This window comes from Nicotiana tomentosiformis, chromosome 7 (genome assembly GCF_000390325.3).
Source record: "Nicotiana tomentosiformis chromosome 7, ASM39032v3, whole genome shotgun sequence".
NCBI classification, from domain to species: domain Eukaryota; kingdom Viridiplantae; phylum Streptophyta; class Magnoliopsida; order Solanales; family Solanaceae; genus Nicotiana; species Nicotiana tomentosiformis.
In genome coordinates, this window is record NC_090818.1 from 129,902,237 (window position 1) to 129,914,912 (window position 12,676).

A 12,676-nucleotide genomic window follows, 5' to 3' on the forward strand; every position below is an offset into this window, starting at 1 on the left:
TATTTTTAATAGTGTAAAGAAAAGAAGTTTAATATCTATAGTGTAAATTAAAGAAATTTTACACTATCAAATCACTTAAAATAATAACTATAAGTAAAATGTTATATAAAAATATAGAATGTCAGATCAATAGGCTAAAATTAGCTGGATCAACAAAAAAAATTGATAAAATAACTTATTAATTAATTCTATTAACTATTAATCACGGTAAAAAATTAATGCAAAGGAAAAAACAAAATTATATGAACTGGAAATTCGAAAATTGTAATAGCATAAAGCAAAGACCGGTAAAACTAAAATGCCAGAATGTATATATATTACCAAAGGCTGCTCACTGGGTTGTTGTTGTAAAATATACAAGTCATACATGGTAAATCCCAATAGTTGCGCTAGAGAGTGCATATATACAATGTTAGTCGCCACTATAACCAATCCATGGTCTAACACAAAATATTTAACTGAAGTGAACTGTTAATACAAATAACACAACATGGAATAATAACATACTGAATCAATAACAATGCGAAAAGTGAGTGAAGTTCCCTGTTGGGTTTAAGCAACATAGGACACTCTTGTGGGATGTATCATGCCATTTACTTTTACCAACAGAAGTCGCAGATTCGATGAGGATGTCGATGAAACATCACTGTCCCACGGGACATCTTTCGTCTCTCTAATAAGAGAAGAAACTTTGAGCCTCATAGCTGGTTTCCTATCCTGTGAAATTATCCAGGAAGAAAGCAGTTCAGACAAATTTGACCTCTCTAACTTGGTTGTGAAAGAGCTGAACAAATTGCAGAAAGTTCATTTGTTACAGAGGCATTAGGAAATTAAACTATTGAAAAAGGGAGAAAACCTCACTCCTTAAAGAGCATAAGTTGCCTGTAAATAATCCACAATATCTGCACTTTCAAACATTTGTACTCCAGTATTTGGATCTTCTAAGTATGGGACCTAAAAACAAAGTCATTATTAGTTTTCCACATTATTTATGGAAGTGTGCATAACACTTAACAGACATCCGAAAGGTAGAGCTAACATAAAGCAAAGCATAACCTGGAAATGTCCAACTCTTTCGTATAATACTTGGCGTTTGGGGCTACCACGAGCACAACTGCACCATTTGGTTTAATGCAGTCAGAGAAAATCAAAAGCATTGAAATTGTTGTTGGGTATACAGGAATAGACATGTCACCTTTATCCTAATTTTTGTTTTTAAATGAGTAAAGAAGAAAACTAGATAAGAAGAATCTCATTCTTGAAACCAGTGGCAAAGTGCACTTTTGACAATAAATAAATACTTTAAAAGACAAGCGAACTAAATGGATTCAGATACTCCTGTTTGGGGTGAGAGAAGGATCCTCTATCCACCCCTTCGAATGAATGTCAAATCACTTCTATGTCGTTTAATCTAGTTCTCGGACAAAAACATTATAAGAATAGGTCTTGATAATTGAAGCAGCAAGTTAAATTCTTTGAGCAGAAACCTACCAAATCAAATGTATGAACTTATAGAAGACTTCATATAATATAAGCTTTGATGGTATTCTCCTAAAAGATAATTTAATCAGCTTATCATTTGATGCCAACGGCATCCTATATTGCACAGTATATAAATTTTGTTCATCATCCATTTCATAGTAACATGTACCTGTGAAGTATGTGGGGAAGCTCTAATTCTACAAGCACCTCACGTACAACTTTGCAGAATGGAGAAGGCTGGAAAAATGACACAAGTGCAAGCAGGTCATGTAATATGGATATACTATTCAGCAAGAACTATTTTTACATGATGATTGAAAAAATCTAATAGAATTCTTAACTTAGATTCATTTAAACCAAACTAACAGCAGAATGCTTTATAAGTAAGCATGCGCTAACCTCGTATGCCCATATCTCAAGTGGCTTCGGTGGCAGTTTAGATGGCCGATAGGAAGACCCCTGGAAAAATCACAGCAAATCAACTTGGTGTCCTCTTCTCAATATTAATAGTTTTCTACCAACTCTATACACTGAAGTCTAAATCTGTGAACAAAGTTATGTCCTCAGGAAGTCTTTTAACTTTTGGAGATAAAACTGTATGGACGAGAAGTCATAGAACCAAAAGCACATACACTTATTAGCAGAGAGGAAAGGCATATACCTTTCCCATTCGACCAATCATGGCAAAGCCTGCAGTAAGTGTCTGAGAGGACAAGCTCCAACATTTAACAAATTGTACATCTATTAAACACTCTTTCTATTAATCTAACTCATTGATGACCATAAGTTTGTTTGCTTACAGTGAGAAGACCAAGGGACAACATAAGTGGGACATTTCCATCACCTGCACAAGGAAATCAACCTAATTAATGCACTCACTAAGAATAGATTTTACCAGAATGATGGAGAAATAGTACGAAGATCAAATGATCTTAAATGGGTCAATTGGAATCAACTGTCATTCCTGTCAATCCTAAATCTAAACGTTGCTAATTTTTTAACAATAAGAAACTACATGGGCTCCAATATATAGATTAAATGCACTAACAAGAATTTAAAATAGTAATTTTAGGAAGTAGAATTCAGATGTCTTTTCAATATAAGTTGGCCATTACAGCTGCGTACCATACTTTCTAACCAAATAATTAATAATCTCATCTGATTCATACATTGCAACTCCAGTGTTTGGATCAACCTGCAGCAGAATAACACAAATGATTAGACGCCATAATGTTTTGATAGACATGATCAACGAATAGAATAAAAAATCATATTATTTTTGTTAGTTTACAGCATGTATATAGTGTAGTATTGTCCCACATTGGTAGAAGAGTAGTATGTCCTTGTATAGTATAGCTATAAATAAGGACCTCTTGTATTGTATTGTTAATCCAATATCAATAACATAATCCAATATCAATAACATATTTTCTCCCGTGCCTTCTTACATGGTATCAGAGCAATTGTGAGAGACTTATCGCTGTGCATAAATTCCAGCGATTCCGGGAAAGAGAAATCAGTATTTTTTAAGGCTGTTTTCTATCTGCTTTATTTCTGTCAGTGTTGTGCAAAATCCAACACTATCACAAGAGACGTCACTGTCCGGCGACCAAACCCCAGTGAAAAACTCCGGCAGTAGCCTCCTCACGCACCTCCACGCGCCACCAGAAGCTCACGCGCCGGTGCGTACGACCACTTCCGGCCATTTTTTGAAAATCTTCCTTCAGAACAGTTGGGTCGCCTGGCAATTCCGATCCTACCCCTACTGTTTTCATTTCATTCCGACAACTCTGAGTTTTTTTCCGGCAGCTACAGTACTATTCCGACAGCTATAGTAGATTCCGGCAGCTACAGTTTTTAAGTATTCTGTTTCTGTGTTTCCGTACACTGTTTTAGTGGATTACAGTTGATTCTTTCTCCTATTTGGTAATAATTTGCAACAATGTCTTTGGGATTTGATGCTTTTGGGTCTAGAAACATGAGTTCTGGAAGCTCTAGTGCTATTATTACCTCGGAACCTTTAATGGGAGGTTCAAACTACTTAGCTTGGGCTTCATCTGTCGAGTTATGGTGTAGAGGTCAAGGTGTTCAAGATCATCTAATCAAACAGTCTAGCGATGGAGATGAAAAGGCAATAGCACTTTGGGCAAAAATCGATGCTCAGTTATGTAGCATCTTGTGGCGATCTATTGATTCCAAGTTGATGCCCTTGTTTCGTCCATTCCAGACATGTTATTTGGTTTGGGCAAAGGCACGCACCTTATACACTAATGACATATCTCGCTTCTATGATGTGATATCACGGATGACAAACTTAAAGAAGCAGGAATTGGATATGTCTACTTACTTGGGTCAAGTACAGGCAGTCATGGAGGAATTTGAGAAGTTGATGCCAGTTTCTGCTAGTGTGGAAAAACAACAAGAGCAGCGACAAAAGATGTTTCTCGTTCTTACCCTCGCTGGACTTCCTAATGATCTTGATTCAGTACGCGACCAGATTTTGGCTAGTCCGTCTGTCCCGACAGTTGATGAATTATTCTCTCGATTACTCCGCCTTGCTGCAGCACCAAGTCCACCAGTGATCTCATCACAGATACTTGATTCCTCTGTTCTTGCATCCCAGACAATGGATGTTCGGGCATCTCAAACTATGGAGCATAGACGAGGAGGAGGTCGTTTTGGAAGATCTAGACCCAAGTGTTCTTATTGTCACAAACTTGGACACACTCGTGAAATGTGCTATTCCTTACATGGTCGTCCACCCAAAAATGCTTACATTGCTCAGACCGAGACTCCAGGTAACCAAGGATTTTCTTTATCTAAAGAAGAATATAATGAGCTCCTTCAGTATCGAGCAAGTAAGCAGACATCTCCACAAGTAGCCTCAGTTGCTCAGACTGATACTTCTGTTTCTGGTAATTCTTTTGCTTGTGTTTCCCAGTCTAGCACTCTTGGCCCATGGGTCATGGACTCCGGCGCTTCTGATCACATCTCTGGTAATATATCACTTTTGTCAAATATTGTATATTCACAGTCTCTTCCCACTGTTACTTTAGCCAATGGATGTCAAACTAAGGCAAAAGGAGTTGGACAAGCTAATCCCTTGTCTTCTATCACCCTAGATTCCGTTCTTTATGTCCCTGGCTGTCCTTTTAGTCTTGCATCTGTTAGTCGTTTGACTCGTGCCCTCCATTGTGGTATATATTTTATTGACGATTCTTTTATTATGCAGGACCGCAGTACGGGACAGACAATTGGTACAGGACGTGAATCAGAAGGCCTTTACTACCTTAACTCACTCAGTCCTTCCAAAACATGTCTAGTTACAGATCCTCCAGATCTAATCCACAGACGTTTAGGACATCCGAGTTTATCCAAACTTCAGAAGATGGTGCCTAGTTTATCTAGTTTGTCTACATTAGATTGTGAGTCGTGTCAACTTGGGAAACATACCCGAGCCTCCTTTTCGCGTAGTGTTGAGAGTCATACAGAGTCTGTCTTCTCCTTAGTTCATTCTGATATATGGGGTCCTAGTAGAGTCAGTTCATCCTTGGGATTTCGTTATTTTGTCAGTTTCATTGATGATTATTCAAGATGTACTTGGCTTTTCTTAATGAAAGATCGTTCTGAGTTATTTTCTATATTCCAGAGTTTCTGTGCTGAAATCAAAAACCAATTTGGTGTTTCTATTCGCATTTTTCGCAGTGATAATGCCTTAGAATATTTATCTTCTCAATTTCAGCAGTTTATGACTTCTCAGGGAATTATTCATTAGACATCTTGTCCTTATACCCCTCAGCAAAATGGGGTTGCTGAGAGAAAGAATAGACACCTTATTGAGACTGCTCGCACACTTCTAATTGAATTTCGTGTTCCGTTGCGTTTTTGGGATGATGCAGTTCTCACAGCTTGTTATTTGATTAATCGGATGCCTTCATCTCCTATCAAGAATCAGATTCCGCATTCAGTATTGTTTCCCCAGTCACCCTTATACTATCTTCCACCTCGTGTTTTTAGGAGCACGTGTTTTGTTCATAACTTAGCCCCTGGGAAAGATAAGTTAGCTCCTCGTGCTCTCAAGTGTGTCTTCCTTGGTTATTCTCGTGTTCAGAAGGGATATCGTTGTTATTCTCCAGATCTTCGTAGGTACCTTATGTCAGCTGACGTCACATTTTTTGAGTCTAAACCTTTCTTTACCTCTGCTGACCACCATGATATATCTGAGGTCTTACCTATACTGACCTTTGAGGAGTTTACTATAGCTCCTCCTCCACGTTCGACCACAGAGGTTTCATCCATACCAACCGTTAAGGAGTCTAGTGTTGTTCCCCCTAGTTCCCCAGCCACAGGAACACCACTCTTGACTTATCATCGTCGTTTGCGTCTTCCATCAGGCCCAACTGGTTCTCGTCCTGCACTTGACCCTTCTTCTGCTGCGGACCCTGCTCCTAGTACACCGATTGCACTTCGGAAAGGTATATGGACCACACTTAACCCTAATCCTCATTATGTCAGTTTGAGCTATCATCGTCTGTCATCTTCCCATTATGCTTTTATATCTTCTTTGTCCTTGGTTTCCATCCCTAAGTCTACAGGTGAAGCGTTGTCTCATCCAGGATGGCGACAGGCTATGAGTGACGAGATGTCTGCTTTACATACAAGTGGTACTTGGGAGCTTGTTCCTCTTCCCTCAGGTAAATCTACTGTTGGTTGTCGTTGGGTTTATGCAGTCAAAGTTGGTCCCGATGGACAGATTGATCGACTTAAGGCCCGTTTTGTTGCCAAAGGATATACTCAGATATTTGGGCTCGATTACAGTGATACCTTCTCTCCCGTGGCTAAAGTGGCTTCAGTCTGCCTTTTTCTATCCATGGCTGCGGTTCGTCATTGGCCCCTCTATCAGCTGGACATTAAAAATGCCTTTCTTCACGGTGATCTTGAGGATGAGGTTTATATGGAGCAACCACCTGGTTTTGTTGCTCAGAGGGAGTCTCGTGGCCTTGTATGTCGCTTGCGTCGGTCACTTTATGGTCTAAAGCAGTCTCCTCGAGCCTGGTTTGGTAAGTTCAGCACGGTTATCCAGGAGTTTGGCATGATTCGTAGTGAAGCTGATCACTCTGTGTTTTATCAGCACTCTGCTTCAAGTCTCTGTATTTATCTGGTAGTCTATGTTGATGATATTGTTATTACTGGCAATGATCAGGATGGTATTACCAATCTGAAGCAGCATCTCTTCCAGCACTTCCAAACTAAGGATCTAGGCAGATTGAAGTACTTTCTAGGTATTGAGGTTGCCCAGTCTAGCTCAGGTATTGTTATTTCTCAAAGAAAATATGCTTTAGACATTCTTGAGGAGACGGGGATGATAGGTTGCAGACCTGTTGACACTCCGATGGATCCGAATTCTAAACTTATGCCAGGACAGGGGGAGCCGCTTAGCGATCCTGCAAGCTATAGGCGGCTGGTTGGAAAATTAAATTATCTCACAGTGACTAGACCCGACATTTCTTATCCTGTGAGTGTTGTAAGTCAGTTTATGAATTCTCCCTGTGATAGTCATTGGGATGCAGTTGTCCGCATTATTCGATATATAAAATCGGCTCCAGGCAAAGGGTTACTCTTTGAGGATCGAGGTCATGAGCAGATCATTGGATACTCAGATGCTGATTGGGCAGGATCACCTTCTGATAGACGTTCTACGTCTGGATATTGTGTTTTAGTAGGAGGAAATTTGGTGTCCTGGAAGAGCAAGAAACAGAATGTAGTTGCTCGGTCTAGTGCAGAAGCAGAATATCGAGCAATGGCTATGGCAACATGTGAGCTAGTCTGGACCAAACAATTGCTCAAGGAGTTGAAATTTGGTGAAATCAGTCGGATGGAACTTGTGTGCGATAATCAAGCTGCCCTTCATATTGCATCAAATCCGGTGTTCCATGAGAGAACTAAACACATTGAGATTGATTGTCACTTCGTCAGAGAAAAGATACTTTCAGGAGAGATTGCTACAAAGTTTGTGAGGTCGAATGATCAACTTGCAGATATTTTCACCAAGTCTCTCACTGGTCCTCGTATTGGTTATATATGTAACAAGCTCGGTACATATGATTTGTATGCACCTGCTTGAGGGAGAGTTAGTTTACAGCATGTATATAGTGTAGTATTGTCCCACATTGGTAGAAGAGTAGTATGTCCTTGTATAGTATAGCTATAAATAAGGACCTCTTGTATTGTATTGTTAATCCAATATCAATAACATAATCCAATATCAATAACATATTTTCTCCCGTGCCTTCTCACAATTTTGAAGAAGTCAAGTTCAGTAGAATTACAGCATAGATAGTCATTTTCGCATTTCAAGAATGGGCAAAAAGTAAATGCAACATGAGAGACACCAGTGCCCAGGGAAGAAACTACTTAGCATGTCTTGAACCATCTGGAGCCATCAAATAATTGCATTGAGTAGATTCCAAAAGAACCTTTCTTATAAAGATTTCTTCAAAAAAAAAAAATTAGCGACCAGAGAGGGATGCTCAAGTGATAAGCACCCTCAACCTCCAACTCTGACGTTGCAGGTTCGAGTCACCAAGGGAGCAAAGTGGGGAGCTCCCGGGAAGGAGCAAGAAATAAAAAAGAACTTTTAGTAACTTATTTCAAAGTATCTACTGTATTAGATATTCTTATTTGGCAGGTGAATTACACCTGGTGCTCTTTAATTCACATTTAATAACATATTGGTTGATTTTTAGTGAAGGAAAAAAGGCAAGTAAAAAAAATTATTTCATTTTAAAGCTTGCAATAAATTTGTGGTTGTGTGAGCTTCTGACTGCTAATTTTCTCTGCAGGGAGCAATAGGATAAGTTATCTAACCATATAGGGGAACTGCTGCTTTCCACCCATCTGACCAACTTTGGGACGGAAGTTCGGACCATTTCTTGGGCAAGGATAAAAGAGGACATCAAGGTCTAAAACAGCAACTATTTCCCTAACCTGCAATAAATTGACACCTTTTAACAAATCAGGGACAAAACAAAAGAAAAAGATCAAATGAGTAGTTTAATGTGTATAATGTTCAAAAGAAAATATAGTACCAGTCTGCAGAAGCAGAATGTCACAAGATTCTTTTTTCTTTTCCTAAAGCTCCATAGAGTTGGTAGGCTAATTAAAGTTGAAAGCATAAAAATATAGTAGTTCTACACATATTATTTTTAAAGTAGTTCTACATACATTAGTGTAAACTTCCATTAATCAACAATTTAACAATTGAAAGAACTTCCCATATATGCAGGCACGTTGGAAATGCTTGATAACAATAACTGGGTTTATATAAATAAAAGCTTGTTTCCGTCTGTTCTAGCTTTAATGCACATAACAATAGTAGAAGAGTAGATTACAGCTATGAACCTTATCAGAAGGAGAAAGAAAGAGTAAATGCATCTGCAGTTACCTTCCTACAAAACGGGCAGCTGAAGAAATCCCCACATGTTCCATGCCAGGCAACATAAGAGAAGAAACAGGTGAATCAAGTCTATAATAAAGTCTAAAACTTGGATAGGAAATAGGAAAAGCTAAAAGGAAACACGCATAAATTTGACATTAATAGATGTTGACAGTTGAATGTAACAGTGATCATTAAAATACTTCCCCAGCAAAAATACCTTTCAAACTCATATATCTCGATTGGCTTCTCAGGTCGAGGACCTACTTTTGAACTTTCCTTCACCTTGAAGCCTATTATAAACATCTCAGTTTCAGAAAAGAATTATTCAAGCCATATACTCTAAAAGTTCAAATTAAATGTTAGTCAATGCCTTTAATAGGAAAACTTGGGAAGGATATTTCCAGCGACCAGCAATATATCCAAAAATTTCCTTTGGTATTGCTGAAACTAGGGGATTTCCAACAATGACAAAATAAGATATAGCAGTAAAGTGGTTAAGTTTAACTTCCTGACAGACCAACACATATAATAAGATACAAATAATCATGGTCTTCTATCGCTTAACTAATAAAACATATCACATATTTAACTAATGAACAACAACTTGGAGCTTCGCCTGTACTTCTATTTTCTTATAGAATGAGGTCTTGATTCATTTTTCTTTTTCTCCTCGGGAGTGCGTTCAGATAAGTAAAGGTTATACTCTTAATACTTCCGCTTTTTGGAAGTTTACATGTTGGCTTCTCTACTTTCTGATATGCACATGACCTGTATCTGTATCAAGACTTGCTGATAATTGTTGTAAAGTCTAATAACTGATTCCAATTCCCCTCAACACCATCCTAACAAGTTTTGGATGAAAATGAATAAGGAAAAAAGTGAATGATAACAACCAGCAATTCCAAGTGCATAATGGTCAGCTGGAACCTCATTTTTGGAGACAAAAGATGCTGAATACCTGCAGTTGTACATAAGGAATAAGCATACCAAATGTATCAACATCAGTATTCAGAAGAATAAATACAAAGGTCTTCAGAAAACCCAAAAGAAAGATGTCATTAAGCTTCGACTCATCATTCCTAAGACTAAAATGTTACAGCAAGTAGCATTCTGACTTCCATTTAAATCATATCAGGAATAACTATGTACGCCACTTATGAAGATAACTTGACACTCCAATTCAGTTTTTGCACATCTTGAAGCAGCACCTTGAATTGTCTCGTACAGCTATTTAGTAGTTGAACTTTAGAAAAGTATCATTGACTGTAACTTTGTAAGTGTGCTTCTTCATTTATCCCAATTACTTTTATCACATAAAAGCATATTGAATTTCACTTCTCTCAAGCTATATATACCCCCACCAGATGCATCTCTAGGATTTGACTCATGACTAATTTCACCAAAAACAGAATCTTCTCTCGCTATCTACTTACTTTTGGTTATTACCTTCTGCAAATAATTTGATATCCCATTTCTTCCCCTAAGTAAGTACAAAAAAAGAAAGAACCAAAGGTCTTCTTATTAACTCTAAAAATAACATGCTTGTGCTGAAAATTCCACCAGCCACTCCAGACTCGTACTATAACTATCAATACCCCTACATAGGGCACATGTCATTCTTGATTAACTAATGAGTTCCATTAAGTTTGTTAAGACAAAATGCTTCTCAACTAAATAAAGGATCACATTTTAATGAGATCCAAGGACACTTAACTAATCGCCTCTCTACTCCCTCGGGGTAGGGGTAAGGTATGCGTACACACTACCCTCCCCAGACCCCACTTGTGGGATTTTACTGGGTTGTTTTTGTTGTTGTATTTTAATGAGATCCACAGACACTTAACTAATCGCTGATTGTTCTGCATAGAAAATTAACATTTAGCAGATTGTTTATTTGTTTCGTTGTAGCCAGCTTTATTTGCTTTCCTCATACCACAAGCCATTTTGGACTTCTATACTACAAGCAACATGCCTTCCAATTTTCATGTTCATGGGTTTTTCTTTACTGTTGTCATGTGAACAATATATTTATAGTCAACCAAATTAAGTAATAACACACAGAAATCTGTAGTTCTAAATACAGATAGATAGCTGCGCCTTACTGCAAATTGGTTTTAAGAAGGGATGAAGATGTTACTCTCGTCAATAACAAAAAAGAAAAGGAATGTTGAATTTTAATGCCTGGATTGCTGAAGGTATGAGTAATTAAATAGCAGACTTCATAAAATGTCATCAGAAAATTTTATTCAAAACTGTATATCACAAAAGCTGACTCTCATTTTTCCTTAACAATTTATGTCCTCTTCTTCACAAAAATGTCATATTAGAAAGCAGATCTGCTGTACTGGGTGTGCTTTGCTTCCCATTATGGAAGTCCAGTCATTTGGTGGTCAGAAGAATTAACTGCCTCGCTACAAATTACTTCATCAAAAAAAAAAAAGACTTAACTGCCTCGCTGAAGGTACAAATAACTGAAATGAGAGAATCATATTCTCACTTTAAAGTTATACAGGACATTCTTTTGTAGTAGCTAGTCAGTTGCAGTCTGCTTCCAAGAAGAATGATAAGTTCTTGTAAGATACAGAGATCACAGTGCCTAATAAATTATATCAATGCTTATACCTTGCGACTACTTAGCTCCAGACATTGTACTCCTTAAACTCAAGTTAAACTAAAAGCATGCAGAAATTTTTTTTAACAATAATTCTCGACAAAACAAGTCTTATAATCCTTATAAGTCATTCCAATTTCAGAAACATTATTCCCAAGTGATCAGAAAACTTGAATGTTCCCCAATTCACAAATACCGCTACAATTTAGAATCATATGCATATCGTCAATCATACAAATCAATAGTCTAGCCTAAATCCCAAATTAGTTAGAGTCAGCTATAAGAATTCTCTGCATCCATTCATATTCAGATGATTCATTATAGTTACTATTTTGGATTTAAGTTATATACACCGGCAATATAAAAGCTTTTTTTACACTAGGAGTGAATTTTAACTTGTGATAGCATGTTAGTTACAATTTTTTTATCATATTACGAAATAATGCTAATCAAGGAATTTAACTGTAATAAACTAATTATTGACTTGATTGTATAAATAATTTTCACACAGTAACTTAAACTCTACTGTTTTTTACTACTACAACACTCTTTCATTTTATTCGAGCTAGGAACTAACTACACTCTACCAAACTTACATAGGTGGAGTTTATTATCTCATACAAACACAAGATCAATTTTTCTAAAAAATTGAGGTAATTAAAGATGAAATTAAACTGAATGAAGTAATTGAGCAAAAAGCATTACCCAGAAACAAGAGCACCAGTACCAAGGCGAAAAATCAAAGCAAGAGAAGCACTTAATATGTCCAAAATCTTATCAGTTCTCGGTGTAAATGGCTTAGGCTTCGGCGCCTTGAAATTCGGCGGCGCTGAAAATGAAAAATCCGATTTGGATTCCTCTTTAGTGCTCACAGAACCATTTGAACTATCTGAAGATTGAGCCATTGATTTTACTAAAAAGACTCTGTTATTTCTAGAGAGTTTGTGAACTGAAATTGGCCGGAGAATTGGAGCCGGTGAAACGTTCAGAACTCCGGCCATGGTTTTCCGGCGAAGTTCAGAAACGAGTATGTAGTATCTGTTGGTGTGGCCAAAAATGAAACAGGTAATTCCGTTAAGAAGTTTATGGAGTATTTATTTTGTGAACTGTTTTTAGGTAAATTATTATTTTATTTCTTTTATTTA

General features: G+C 37.4%; 1 protein-coding gene across 3 annotated transcripts; it reads right to left on the reverse strand.

Annotated features, from left to right (window-relative positions):
• Positions 1 to 288: 288 nt before the first annotated feature.
• LOC104103757 (uncharacterized) lies at positions 289 to 12,610 on the reverse strand. Of its 3 annotated transcripts, none has more exons than XM_070179757.1 (13): positions 12,237 to 12,610; positions 9,814 to 9,878; positions 9,138 to 9,210; positions 8,927 to 8,945; positions 8,350 to 8,469; positions 2,608 to 2,677; positions 2,283 to 2,326; positions 2,144 to 2,185; positions 1,882 to 1,941; positions 1,652 to 1,719; positions 1,057 to 1,114; positions 862 to 954; positions 289 to 717 (listed from the first exon to the last, which is right to left on the reverse strand). In XM_070179757.1, exons 1-12 carry the CDS (start codon positions 12,530 to 12,532, stop codon positions 865 to 867), a joined length of 1,005 nt encoding a protein of 334 aa, XP_070035858.1. In that variant the 5' UTR covers positions 12,533 to 12,610; the 3' UTR covers positions 289 to 717; positions 862 to 864. The 3 variants fall into 3 exon arrangements, with proteins under 3 accessions (XP_070035858.1, XP_070035859.1, XP_070035860.1); XM_070179758.1 differs by having other exon boundaries at positions 289 to 784; XM_070179759.1 differs by having other exon boundaries at positions 857 to 954.
• Between the last annotated feature and the right edge of the window lie 66 nt (positions 12,611 to 12,676).